Here is a 15147-nt window from a genome sequence, read left to right on the forward strand (position 1 = left end):
ATCTAGGACCTAGAACTTGCAACAAACCACCTTACAATAATAACTACCGGTATATTGTACATAAAGATGTGTGTGGTATAACAATTGATAGAAATGCATGTGGAATCAAATGTTACAGGTGCATACAGAAATGCTTGTGCAATCATTTGCAGGCCCCGTCCTTGAATGTGGCACTTGGAGGATATTTAGTTCATCAAAAAGTTTCAAAAGAACATTTTGTGGAGACATACTCCTTTTCGAACAAGAGCTCTTTCATGGTTCAAGGTCTCTTAGAACAGAGAGAAACAATGCATAATTTAAGGCAAGTGAAACACAGCTTTGGTTTGTTTTTTAAACATGAGACGTTTTTCATCCAAAAGTCTCAAGAGGAAAGTTGACAGTGAAAACATAACATTCAAAGAATGGAAATAGAACTATTTGTTCATCAGCCTATCCAGCAAAGCGATTGCTGTCCATATCCTACTGTACCTGGACTGTGTCAGTCAGATATCGTAAATTATTAACAAAATAATTTGCAGGGCCAGATATTATCACTGTCGGGCCAGTTCTGGCCCACGGGCCGCCTGTTGCCTACCACAATGATCGGAATATAGAGCTTAAACTTTTAAACTAGAAAACCTTTTGTTTAACCAAAAAATAGCACCTTTAACTCTCTCAGAGTAACACATGGATACACAGAAGGTGAACAAACATGGACTTTATAGGAGCCTGTGACAGTGACACAACAGCATATTTATAATTACACAGGCACATATTTATTTGGATCAAAAACAAAATATTTGGAACTTCAGTGGCTGCTGCTGGTACAGTACTGAATATGCAATTAAACAAACAAACAAAAAATTGTAGCTCAACAATTGAAAGCATCATGCCTGCACCGCCTTGATTGGAATAAATAAAATACGGGAGATGTGCTATAAAACAGCTGTGATTACATACATGCTCTATATTCATCAAATTCTTCCATACAACCACTGAAACATTGACAACATATTTATACTTAATTCCAAACCCACATTGTATTCTGATGTGTGCAACAAATGAATCAGTCCGGGCACAAAACATAATTTGACACCTACATTTAAGCATTACTGAATCTAATCTATCAAACTATAACTATACATGTCTGTATTTCAATTACTGGTGACATCCCTGTGATGTCCCCCTCCCCCCAACACTGTAAAATCCTGTGTGTCAGTTTAACTCTGAGACCCTTGCTGGTCCATTCTCACACTTTCAGAGTTAAATTAATGCTTGGGATTCTACAGTGTGGATGGCATAGATGTAGGGCTGGGCGATATGGGCAAATATTATGATATTTTTTTAACAAATACCTTATCGACATTATCGATATTGTGACAATAATATTGTATTGTAACAATAATATCAATATATATATTTTTAATTTCTGGAAAAAAAATTGCAGATCTACAAGCTCACAACACATGAGCTTGTAAATCGGCTATATTTGCTATTTCTGAAAGCCGTTTGAAAATATAAAATAGGGTTTAAGTGATTCAAACAGGGAAAAGACAAAATCTTAAACAATATCTAGTCTCATATATCAAGATACCCGTGTTCATAATATTGATGTACTGTCCAGCCCTACATAGACATGCTCTTTGGGGTAAGATGTTCCAAGTATGGAATGTTCCATCGCTCGTGTCACCTCTAGGATTAGAATCGGTACAGTTCATTGCTTGGCACCTGCTGCTCCTCACAGTCCACTTGTCCTGATATGAGGTCGACGTCAGCAACAATAATAAACGTTTGTTTACATCGTGTCGAGCTTGTGAATAAAGGCCTACATACTGTACGTGTGTGTGCGCGTGTGTTTGTGTGGTAGCATGCTCCCATGCATGCGTATGTATACACTGCACACAGGCTGAAAAACACTCCCGATGCAACCAATCTGCACTGTCAGCGTCATCGCTTTTCATTTGTGACAGTCTGTCAAGCAGGGGAGTTCAAAGTCCGCTGTGGCTAAATGGCGACCATTGCAAAAAGCCATTGTTCTCTAGCAAATCCGTGGCTTCACACCATGGTTTGACTTCCAAATGAGGCACTATACTGTCTGCCTCGCATTGGTACAAGGATAATCCATCAATAGATGGTATTTACTGTCGCCCTCCCCCTCCATTTTGCCTCTGTAATGTCGGGGCTGACGGCTCCTCTTAGGACCAGCTTAGGGAACCCAGGAAATTACAGTCAACAGGTGCAAATGAAAATGCATGAACTGAAATGTCTTGGGAGAGGGTGATGAGAGCCACAGAAAATTCACCATTGCGCCTTCCTATGCAGTCCATTCCCCTGAAGCGCCAAAGAGAGAGAGAGAGAGAGAGAGAGAGAGAGAGAGAGAGAGAGAGAGAGAGAGAGAGAGAGAGAGAGAGAGAGAGAGAGAGAGAGAGAGAGAGAGAGAGAGAGAAAGAGAGAGAGAGAGAGAGAGAGAGATTATTGTAAGCACATTGTTTCCAGAGCATCATCAACGTATCGAAACGAATCCACAATGAGACACTTTTAACCACTTAAACCCTTTATACTTAGTTGACCGGGGTCTATTTTCCCCCTCCTTTTTTGTTTACACCAAATCTCTTTACAGAAAATAGTAGATCTGCTATTTCGCCTAATGTTTGTGTATTATGACATGCCCAGAATAGGGACGCTAGGGTGCTTGTGGTTAAATAAATAAAATAGGAGCACAAACACAGAGAGACAGGCTAAACCTCCTAATGGTCAATTTATACATCGTCGAACGATATCAGTTGAAAATAAAGACAAAGAAAACAGCATCGATGCGTTTCAATTGAAAACACAATTTTTGTAAGCCAACATGGTCGTTCGATGACGAATAAATGTGCCTTTAGCAAAACACTGTCTATATTACTTTATTTCTTACATGTCAGTAACACAAAATAATAATAAGGGACCATAAGGACAGATCAGAGGTACAGAATAGGCCCATGTCATCAAGCATAATTGAAGAAGCAGGTAAAGAAAGGACAGACAGGTGGCCCCTGGGAGATAGACAGTGCGCTCCAACGAGGTTGTAAAAAAAGAAAAAGGACAAAAAAAAGGCAGACAAAGAGGTGATTCATAGAGAACCTGTGGAAGAAGAAGTTGCTATGGATACAACCAGAGCTGAAAGGGCTACACGTGCAGAGGCAAGAGAAAAGAAAAATCATCTGGAGAGGAGAGGAAGTGGACGAGGTTGAGACGGCGAGGAGGCGAGGTGTGAGGCGGTGGCTGAGGCCGCCTGGGACACGACCTACGCTGTTGCTGAGTGTCTGCGTGTGTGTGAGTTCCCCCGTCTCGGTGTGTACGGAGGGGGTACTGCTTCCGCTGTTGGCTGTGGAATTGGTGGTTGCCCTGGGGATGGCTGAGTCTAAGGACAAGTCCAACTGGTGCTGTGTGAAGTCACAATGGGGTCCATGACAAAGACATTCAAGAAAACTGAAAGAAAAAGGCCTGACCAGTTCCTTGTTCCAACATTGAATAATAGTAATAATAATAATAATAGTAATACCTTTGTTTTAGATAGCACTTTTCTAAGTACTCTAAGTCGCTTTACATGGAAAGGATTAACCTGTATATTTAAGCGATAATACACTCCAAGCAGTGCAGTTATTGATAAATAATGGACGACGCAGGGCCTAATTACTCCCCAGATATGAAGCAGGGGAGGGTTTTCTTCTGCATAGCATTTTGATAACCACAGGGCTCAGAGCTGATTATCCCACTTATACAATGGCCACTTAATAATAATAAAAATGTAAGCAGTATCAAGCACCTGCGCACCCCCGTAGAGACTGGGGTTAGATTCCTCCACGATGCATCCAGCTTGGCTGGACGCTCCAATGAACACAATTACAGGTTGGTCAGGGCACTTGTTCAGCAGGGGGCGGAATTGGGAGAGATAGAGTGTTCCTCCGTACACATTAGGCCATACTACATGAAACCCCTCACACCCTTTGACCAATCATAATTGAGTATTCTCTGTGGCCATGGTATAAGTATGTGTTATTTCTATAATATCTGATAAGTATGCATAACGTGGGGATGGGGGTATAAACACATGTAGGGACATGAGATTTCAAATCAGTGTACAGGCAAACAATACAATCAATACCGTTTAATGTGCTGCACTTGACAGCATAATGTGAGCACAAATCAGGGTGTAACTGCATGAGTAAGCAACGCTGAGGGCCTACTCACATTCCCCAATCCCTGGCTGATGAGAGCCAACTCTGTGGGCTGGTACACAGAACTACGCAGCTGACCACCATAGCCGCTGTAGCCACTGTAGGGTGACACAGGCTTGGAACCTGGGAGGGACAGAAAGAGACAGAGGCAGGGACAAGGCAACAGATGTCATCAGTTTGTCACCCACACAACCTCAATCCGTGAAAACAACAAGTCCTCTTTAACAATACATGATATATTTGGGACTGGTATCCCAACAACAAAACATGGGACCAGAACATTCAGTCCTAGATGCTACTGGGAATCTCATCTACAGCAAGATACCGGCAGCTGTTTGTCAGTTCAGCGGTTTCACTGTAGATACCAGAAAATGTCAGGAATATGGCGACACCCTTGTGTACTGACAACGCAGTTTATCAATCACAAATAAGCCTAAATCTTTTATTTTAAATGCTAGTCTACTTTAGTAGATGAGAACCATTACCTCTTGACAGCAGGACATTCATAAAGAATAATGAATGACACCATAGAACATAAACACCACTTAATCACAATGACAAGAATATACGCAGCACAGGCAGAAGTCACTATATCTGTCTTTTATCTTGCTATAGCTTTAATGTGTGAATTCGGTATAATGCACACAGCAAAAATGCTTTGAATGCTTCAACACCTACAAAAAACAGACACATTCTTTTTTTTTTTTACAATCCTACAATATATGGGAGAAAATGCTTGATTGACCAAAATACATCAAAAAATATAAGTGATGATGTATATAAATGTAAGTGAAAATTATCACACACAAAGAAAACATATTGTGTGTGTGTTTCCTGTCCTCAGTTGTCTTTCCAGTATAAAAGCGAGCACACACACATACATGTGAGAAAGTCAGCTTTGTAATTCGCTCTTATGGGAGTGTGCACTCCTTCTGTGAAATATCTACCCTGGATGAGACTGTTGCCACACCTTTTATCTCCATGGAGACGCGGCAGCGCAAACATAAGTCGTGATGTTCCTGGTGGGAATCGACAGACAGAGTGGGAGTGTGCTTATGTGTGATGCACTGGTTAGGGATGCAGGTATTACACAAGATATTCATTAACTGACTGAGAAACTGACCGTTCCCTCTGAATCACCAACAATAACAGTGGGAATGGAATGCACTGGGAAAGGAGTTGGTACTGTAGGTCGATTGGGTTTTTCATGTCCTGAAGTCAATCATTGACTTCTGCTCACAGCCCACATCTTTAGAAACAGCAGTCTAACTCCCATTTCAGGCCTAGGGTCTCTCTCGTTTTGTAATATTTTAAATGTCTTGCATGTATTGAGATTATTATAATTATTAATATTATCATTATTATTATATTTGACAGTGTTCATTATGTTTCTAACCACTTAAACCGAGTATTGCGTGTGCTAGCCCTCTATACTAGCCCCCCTACTGTTTTCCCTCTACACTAAACATCTAAAACAGCCAATCTACGCTCACAACCCAGTGGGTTGTGTTGCGTTGTGAGCTTGCAGACCTGCTATTTCCGCCAAATGTTTGCCCCCAGAATAGGGACGCTTACGGTTTAAGTAGTTAAACCTAGTGATTGAAGATTGAGAGGTTTAGTCAAATTCCACCGCTTTGGCGAAGCAACACAACCTTTTAATGTCCAAACGACATCAACACCTCATTTGATTACTGTAATTTTGCAGGGCTTTCTGGGAAACATCACGCACTGCAGCAGGCGATGAGCATAATTATAAAATCTCGCTAACTCTCCTGAAACCAACTTAACCCATTAAGACGGCCTTGTATGCTGACCCTGGTCTTTTAAACTGACTCTTAAACTGTTTTTAATCTTTACGGAAGTTTAGTATTGTTATTGATGAACTGTTTTTATTCTTTGTTTTATGGAGCACCCCCAACCTAAGTTTTTCACAGTGCATGTACTTGTACTTTGTACCTTGTGACAATAAACATCTTGAATCTTGAATCTAAGACCTGGAACGCGTCTGTGTCACTTTAGATCTCTTTGGCTATTCAAAAATAGCAGATCTACAAGCTCATAGTAGATCTGCTATTTTTGAAAAATCGTGACATTTTTTTTTAAATATTTTTTTCAAAAAAACTGTTAAGATTTAGAAATCATTTTTTGAATCGGCCTCAGGCCTTAATGGGTTAAAACAATGTGTCAGATTATTTTTAGATCAGGACAGATTCAGACAGTGGTACACCACGGCTACATTGACAGCTTGTCTCTCTGTCAGACCAGTGGGAGACATCCAGTAATCTCCCAGGGCATGACCGTCCACGCGGCGCCATGCACATTACCATCTATGATTACTCCACCCACTTCACCACCACATGGAGATGAACCGCTGCCAGCATCAAAGGAGAGGAAGCCGGGGGGGGGTTATGGGCAGCGGGACGTAGTGTTCTGCATGGCCCTGCTAACTGGGTGATCAGATACTGTTCGGTGGGGTGCAACAACATCAGCATATCGCATTATGTCGGATCATCAAGAAGCTGCCAAACTCAGCAAACATTTTGTTCCAAAATCGCTTTTTCCCCCTACCTTTTTTCTTTTACTTCCAAATTTCTATTGATCACTTATCTGTATCTTGTGACTTTACTTATATCTTGTTTCATGCGTTAACCCATTCAATCTAGGAACGAATCTCATTTTAGATTTTAGTCATATTTTATACTTATTAAAAAATAGAAGATATTTTTATGAGATAGCTCATAGCGCGTCACTTCGTGCTGCGCTATGAGCTTGTAGATCTGCTATTTCTTTTAAATCGTGAAAATGTGTGCAAATCTTTGAATATATATATATTTTAAAGTGAACATTTGTAACTAAAATCTTTGCTTCTGGAGGTCCCTGGAACAAAATATTTAAAAAAAATAGCAGATCTACAAGCTCATAGCGGCGCGCTTGGTGCCGCACTATGAGCTTGTATATCTGCTATTTTTGAATAGCCAAAGAAATGGGTTAAGGTAATTTACAGAGATGGACTACCAGTGAGGAACAAAGCCTTGCACCTACGCTGTCTGTCAGTTCTCGGTAGAGTGCTTAATTGTAAACAATGTTTTGCAAGTCATTTGCATGTCAGAATGTCACGAGGTAACTCCCACAAAACCGTTAATTAACTTACACAATGACACTGCTGTTCATGTTAGATACCATGACTATGTGTGAAGTGTAAAAACAATTAGAACAAAACACAGTGCCCTTCAGGGCAGCTGCTGCATTTCTGTTTATATGCAGCTTTATGATACAGCCCCCTTCCAGTGACCTTATAATAAAAAAATATCTATAATATATAATTCTGGGTAAAAGTCTAATAAGTGAATCATAGCTGTAAATGTTTATGTATGATCTGCTATTTTCACCAAATGTTCACCCCATAATAGGGACGCTAGGGTTCATGTGGTTAAAGGTGTACCGGTTACGTTTCCATACCTTGGTTTGGTTCATCCATGGAGAAGGCCTTGTTTTCCATGAACATGTTCTGGGACGTCTGCTCCTTGAGAATGGTCTCATAGCCCACCCTTCGGTTGGGGTACAGATCCTCGCCGTAGCTTTGCTGGCTTTCATCTTCAGTGGTCAAAGAGCAGAGTTCTGGGATGGTATAGATGAGCAGGAACACCCAGGCATTAGCCACCAGCGCTATAGCCAAGGTTGGGTCGTCCCACGTGGGGCCTCCGCTCCTCTCGTTACCATAGACATACATGACAATCCACGCCACCCAGATGCCTACCGACAACAAGCTTGTCAGAAGGACGAACGCGCCGTTGGTCTTCCACTGCTTATGCTTGCCCGCCATGATGGGCAGACTTGCCACCACCACCGCCAGCAGCAGGCTCATCACATAGATAAGCGCCATGACAAAGTCCTGATTGCCGATGTTGCAGGGGGTGGCCGTGGCTCTGCTGGGCTCGGCTGTGGCGTTGAGGGGCCCTTGCGGGTGGCGTACCACGGTGATAATGAGCCACTCTGTGTTGATCACCACCTCCACCAGCCACAGCCCCACCGCTCCCAGACACAGCACCCAGGATGCGGGCCCGCTGTTCCTTCGGGCCAGGATGTTCAGCCTCACGCACTGCATCAGCAGGCAGGCGAAGCAGCCGGCAAAAAGTACTCCAAAGAGGAACCTCCGCGAGGTGCAGGTGGAGAAGTCCTTCTCCACGATGAAGGCAAAGGTCAGGCAGAAGAGGCCGAGGGTGCAGACCAGGAAACAGCCATGGAGAGCCACCGAGCTCTTGTGGTTCTTGTCTGTTATGAAGGGCTGGCTGGCCAGCAATGAGATGAGGAGGACCAGGGAAAACACCACACCGGCTGCGGCCAAGGCCTCCAGCACGATGCCCCATACTGCACCAAGGTCACACAGGTTGTAGTACAGAGAGTCTACGTAAGGGCCACAGCCCTCCGGGGTCATGTTGGCAGCCATGGAGACTGGAAGACACTGAAGAGGTTGAGTATGTTCTGGAGGATGATGTTTTCTGTCTGCACGTCCTCGATCCCAACAGCCCCTGGTCACATGGGTCGAGAGGGAGAAGGAGGGTGTGAGTAAGGAAAGTGGAGGAAAATACAGATTTCATGAAGTGTCTTGCTAGAGTCAAGTCAAGGGATTCAGTAAAATAATGCACAAACATGTATGAGACAAAATGTATGTAATCAGACTGCAGATTACAGATTACATATACTGTATTAACTGAAAACGGTGTGATGAGAAGAACTGCCATGAATACAAGTAACTATATACTGCTATATTGACACACGACTTAAAGAAACCTCAGCAGCAACCACTGAAAAAAGCCTTTTTCTACTCATTCCATCAATCATTAATGGGATCTGTAGTGTGGACATACGGTACATATATCATTTCTTTGCATTGAGCTTAAAGTGCAACTTAAAAAGGATAATGCCAACCCTATTGAGAGATGTCACATAAATGTTACATATGTGTGCATTACAGTTTCACTGTAGGCCAAATATGTATTGAGCAAATCAAGGAGTGCTTCATTACACAGTACCTTTTCAAGGCTCCCTAGAACAACAAATACACAACAGGGGGAACACTGTCAGCCTTTTGACGGAACCTCTCTATAGTCCCAGACTTGACTTTGTGCTGTGACATGCTGTTCCTCTTTGTTCCCATCAGATCGCATTACACACCACAGAGGACAATAGTCACAGGGCCGAATCGATGAACGAGTGGTGGCAGGTGCTCAGTCTTTATACTTTATGGTGGTCACTCAATCATAACAAATTCCAGCCTCTTCATTCCACATGCATAGATTTGATTACTCCTCTGCTGTAAACGTTGTTTTCCAGCCTGCAAATTATGAGTGACAATGTTTGGTTGCACATCCAGTTAATTGCCTGTTAAGGAAGGAAATGGACCGCCACTCACTGTCGTTACTCGTTATATTGTTCATCTTATGATCACACTTAGAAACACATGAGCAGAGCTGTAAAGTAGTGAAGTTTTCTGTACTTTTTGAAAGGGACACATTTGAGTTGCCACAGTGTGCCCCAGTGTTATAGATGCAGGGTTACATGTTCCCTCATCAACACAACATTCTTTGATGCTTGGGACACTATAAAATACAAATTTAACTCGCTGAGAGGGTACAAATGTGACCAAATGGACCTGTAAGGGTCCATTTATTACATATTTGGTTACAATTGCACCCTCTTAGAGTTACAAATGGACAAATGTATTAATTAACAATTGCAAATAGATTAATTAACACTATATATTTGACTGTGGATGATAGCAGCCACAAAATCCATTATAATGGACTTTGGATCATCCTCTCTACTCTGTTTTCTAAGATGGAGAAACTGAGGTAGGTTCTTCAAAGTTATACACTCACTCTCAAGAAGTTTTCAAACATTTGGGGACAGTCCTTGCCTGGGCTAGATAAATAATCTAAAAAGAGGGGACGGTACTTATTATAATTAACTTTTTTCTTTATTCAGCTCTTTTGAATTCTGACACATTGTGTAGCAGAGTAACTGTGAGAAGTTGAAAGAAATGGCGCAAGTAAAATATCAGAGAATGCATACCTAAGTTAGTTTTTTTATGCCTGCCTTCCAGCCAAATATACAGGACTGCAATGGAAAAATGTGATCTGAGATTTAGGTAGTTGGTAGGTACTATGCATATCTGTGTATTGTATTTTAATGTATCAAATAAAATACATTAATACAAATACATTATTAGAGCCCTTTCACAGAATGCTTAGAATGCCCGATAAACAGCAGATGCAAACATTTGATGTGTTGATATATGATCGACATAAATGCAATTTGGTGTTACTGGATCTTGTAAAAACATCACAGTACCTCTGCACAGATATTAAGTATTTTATTTTGAAAGTGGTTACCAGTGGTTACAAGCAGGCTTGAAGCAGCCATGCTGGAAGAAAGGGAATTTCTTTCTTATCCTTCTTAATTCTTTCATTGCGGCAGTTAGTGGTTACCATGGTGAGCTGTTCTTTCAAGATGGGTCAAACGGTTATGTTTCGCATTTACTTTCCAATGTTTTTTTAAAGGACACCTTAATTTCATTTTCAGACAATAACGGAATAAAAAAATCAACTTCTATCAGACAGTTAAACATTTCACTTCAGATCTACATAGACCAACGACGTATAATAATAACTTTTCTAGTGAGTTAAAATGTGTGGACCCCCTTGTACCCCCCCCGCCCCCCTCCCAAGGACCCCTGGGGGTGGGTCGCTCCCCGGACCCCACTTTGAGAACCAATGCTAGGCTACTCAATTGATGAGTGTGACTGGCTGGCCTGGCTGGCACATCTGTACAACTACAACGGAACAGAAGCTATAACTAAAAATGTCCACAACCAAACAATAATATAGGCAATCAGCGTACATGTATTTAAATAATGACTAATCAACAGTGCGATAGACAACATACGTGTAAAAGTTAAGTCAGCAGAACTGCACGTGTGTGCAGCCTGTTGCGAGTGTAAAATGTGACCAAATCATAAAATCAATAATAAGTGTTTTGAGTGTCGAGTAAACCAAATATAACTTAAACCCAGCTGGGTTTAAGTTATATTGGGTTTACTCGTAGGCTATGTCTTTTACCAAAATCAAATCAAATCAAATCAAAGGGAAACAACATTTATGAAGTGTATTATTACCTGAAGAGCTCTTGGTAGAGAGGTGGTGTAGCTGCTGTCGAGCCTCTATAAGTTATTATCTTAAACAAGTCGCTCCTTATGGTTCACCTGTTCTGTTCCTATAACACAAAACCTGGAGGCGCAGCTGGTGTTCATCATTTTAACAATCTATGAAACTATTTCCAAACAAGACCCTCCATACACTGTTGTTGTTACACTCACTGTTGTTGTCTGAGTCATTCAGAGCCAAATGGTCGAAGGAATCCTCTTTTCGAGCGCATTGCCTGATCTGTTACTTACTACCCCCTCCCTAACCCTAACCCTACCCCCACTACCACCCTCCCTCTCTCCCTCTCTCCCTCTCTCTCTCTCTCTCTCTCTCTCTCTCTCTATATATATATATATATATATATTTTTTTTTTTCATTTTTCAATTCAAAGGGCTTTATTTGGGAAAACATTTTACGTTTACATTGCCAAAGCAAAAGTGGAACAACAATCAAAACAAAATAATGTACAATTAAAAGGGAATAGAAATGATTTGTACACAAAGCTGTTACAGTTAGACTTACAACAAAACCATACTGTACGAATTGTGCACATTTGCCGTCGGAAATAGTGGTCTATATTCTCTCTCTCTCTCTCTCTCTCTCTCTCTCTCTCTCTCTCTCTCTCTCTCTCTCTCTCTCTCTCTCTCTTCTCTCGAATGAACTTTTTTTGTTGTTAAATAGTTGTCTGGCCCATACTGTATATTTCGCTAAACGTGTTATCAAACGTAGCCAGAAAGTAGGCCTACACAAGTAGATGTATCTGTAAACCAATTAAATAAATGATAAGTGTGTTTTGAAAATTGAAATATTATTCTGATAGCTGTGTGTGCTGATGTAGCAGGAGGAATAATAAACAGAAAGAATAGATGAGACATCTGGTGGTGAAGTATGGAAGAACCTGGAGCCTGTCAGTACGCTCATCAACCTCTAGGTGGTAGCAAAGGCAAGCCAAGCACACACAAGCGCAGAGGGTCTGAGTGAGTGACATACAAAAATAAATTATATTCATATTTGCCTTCCCTGTTTTGCAAATTAATTTAACATCTTTGTACTTTGCCCAACTTCTCCTCAATGACACATTGAGGAAAAGTCATATGAATAACTTCAATAAGTTCAATCGTATTAATTAAAGTCAGTGTGTAGGAATTTCAGGTTGGCGGAAATACCAGATCTACAAGCTCAGAAAGTGATGCATTGTGAGCTTTGTAGATTGGTTATTAAGCCTAAATTAAACAGGAATACAAAATTAAGCCTGTTTAATTCTCCTGACATGACAACGTAACATGGTAATACCATGTTACATGATTACCATACCATGATGGATGGTATGGTAATTATTGCTGCCATGTCAATGATGATATGCAAATACAGTGCTATTCATTTGGCTCTAACTGTAAATCATATCCCAGACCCAGTTCAACCTCATAGAAGGTGAGGTAAACACATGGTGCACACATTTTCTGGAACAATGCAAATGCTGCAGTAACAAGACACCTGCACTGCCAAGAGACACAGACAGTGTGAAAGTGACCGTCTTGTCTCGAATGTTTTCTCACTGTCATGTAGGCCCTATCTGTCTATGCTTCTCTCTCTCTCTCTCTTGGACATCAATAAAGTAAAAAATTAGGCTAATGATCTTGTAACAATTCACAGAGTATATATCAAAATAATAAAATGGCAGGATAAACTAGAGGACAAATGCTATGAACGAATGTAATAGGCTACAAGGCAAAGACATTTCATAAACAATAGAAATTGTACGTAATGAGTATTCGGGTCAGAGGGATATTGACCACAGTGGTAAAAACAGATTAGACTACAAATTAGAATTTTTATTAAACATTTATTTCCTCTCCATATAAAAGTACAACTCTAATCAGTGCTTACAGACAGTATCATTCCGCTTTACAATAATTGTGCGATAAAAGGAAAATAGAGAAATAATGTAAACATGTTTCATGAAGCCACTTCAACAACAAGGCAACATGCAAGACAACATGAATTCAAAAGTCCATTGTACACAGTAAAATCTTTGGTGTTAATTTTCTCCTTTATCCATTGATCTCAGAGAGTGTACTAATGTAACCAAACTGGACCGGTCCATTAATTTACATGCATTTGTACACTCTTAGAGTTAAATTAACACGGAGGATTTTACAGCGTGCTCTACCAAATTCACTGAACAGTGAAACAAATTGTACAAAACACTTCACTTCACCCTACTAAATGTATTTACCAAATGGCAGGTTATTTTACATCACTCTTTTTTTGTCAAACACAAAGAGCAAGGAACAGATCAGCATATTTAGCCATGTGATTTCAGATAGGAGAAACTATTCAACTCGGTTCGTAATCAAAACCAGCAGCTGATTGCCTTCTGTCTTTTCATACTGTGACACCTGCTGGATGGCAAGCAGGGGCTGAATGGAGGTACGATTTGGGGACGTAATCCAGTGTTTGTAAAAGCACAAAAGCCATGCAGGTGACAGATACAGTAGGCAGATAGGATAGTGGTTTTCAAAGTGGGGGCGACAGGATGTGGAAAGGATAGGTAGGGGGGAAAAAATCATGATAATTCAAATTCAATTCACAAGATTATTGTGCCAGTTTAACCAGTTTAACGAAAATAGCAGCTCTACACGCATTCGATGCTTTCCAGTGAGAGGCATTGTGAGCTTGTAGATCTGCTATTTTCCCCTTTCTTAAGGGCCATTTCACACTGAGCACTATAAATATAACTATAAAACTATAGTTTTAAAAATCGTTCTAAATCAAGCGGATGGCAGAGTTCAAACCGACAATAAAAAAAATACAATGGTGAACGATATAGTTATAGTTATCTTTATAGTTATCGTGCCCAGTGGGAATGGCACTTTAAAGACATTGGGGGGGCGGGGAGCGCAAAGCCAGAGGCTGTGGCTATTTGGTGGTCCTAGGAATGGAAAAGTTGGAAAACCACTAACATAGGGTATATGAGTCAACTGGGCCCTCCTCCTCCACTGACTGTCATAACCAGCTGTAGCTGGGTCAGGGCCCCAGCATAGCCCCATTACGCTTTAATCAAAGCCTTCTCTGACACCCTGCCACCGAGTTATGGCCTTAACTGTTTATTTTGTAATCCCTCCAATCCTCCACTCTGTCCCCAACTGTGTACATTCACCGGGGTCGCTGCCACTACACGCTCTCCTCTCCCCTCTCTGTTTTCTGTCAGACAGCAGGGGACATCTTCAAAGAAGTGGTTCATAACATCTACATCTGCGCAAAGACTCTCAGAACTCAGTATGGTCGCACACTGCAAACATCCTGGGTGTCATTTTGACTCTGAGTGTATACAAAAAATGAGCCTTATGGGTCTATTTTTACATTCGCAGAGTCAAATTAACGCTGGGATGACATAAGCAGACTGACACAAACAGACACTGGGGTTCAGGGTTACTTTCACAGCACTGTTCATCAGTATTAGATACAGACTTTAAAATGGATGTGAGTAGCCAATGAATGTTGGTCTTACGTATATTTAAGAGAATCGTTGGCCATACCATAAACAGAAACCTAGAGAGTGAATGAAGGAACAATTTATGTTCTACAGCAGGGGTCTTCAACAGGGGGTTTGGGATCCCTAGGGGGTCCCACCAAATCTTTGATTTTTTAAAGACTTTTTACTTTACTTTTTGAACCCTAGCATCCCTTTTCTGAGGGGAACGTTAACCGAAAATAGCAGATCTACAAGCTCACAACGACTCGTG

The 15147-nt window shown here is 41.1% G+C and overlaps 1 protein-coding gene across 4 annotated transcripts; it reads right to left on the reverse strand.

The window, feature by feature from the left end:
• Window positions 1-682: 682 nt before the first annotated feature.
• On the reverse strand, window positions 683-11642 carry gprc5c (G protein-coupled receptor, class C, group 5, member C). Of its 4 annotated transcripts, none has more exons than XM_084077686.1 (5): window positions 11374-11642; window positions 7659-8728; window positions 4213-4322; window positions 3270-3404; window positions 683-2310 (listed from the first exon to the last, which is right to left on the reverse strand). In XM_084077686.1, exons 2-5 carry the CDS (start codon window positions 8644-8646, stop codon window positions 2278-2280), a joined length of 1266 nt encoding a protein of 421 aa, XP_083933812.1. In that variant the 5' UTR covers window positions 8647-8728; window positions 11374-11642; the 3' UTR covers window positions 683-2277. The 4 variants fall into 4 exon arrangements, with proteins under 4 accessions (XP_083933812.1, XP_083933811.1, XP_083933813.1 ...); XM_084077685.1 differs by having other exon boundaries at window positions 3261-3404; XM_084077687.1 differs by lacking the exon at window positions 3270-3404.
• Window positions 11643-15147: the final 3505 nt, after the last annotated feature.

Source organism: Gymnoscopelus microlampas, assembly GCF_963454915.1.
Source record: "Gymnoscopelus microlampas genome assembly, chromosome: 14".
Classification (NCBI taxonomy): Eukaryota; Metazoa; Chordata; class Actinopteri; order Myctophiformes; family Myctophidae; genus Gymnoscopelus; species Gymnoscopelus microlampas.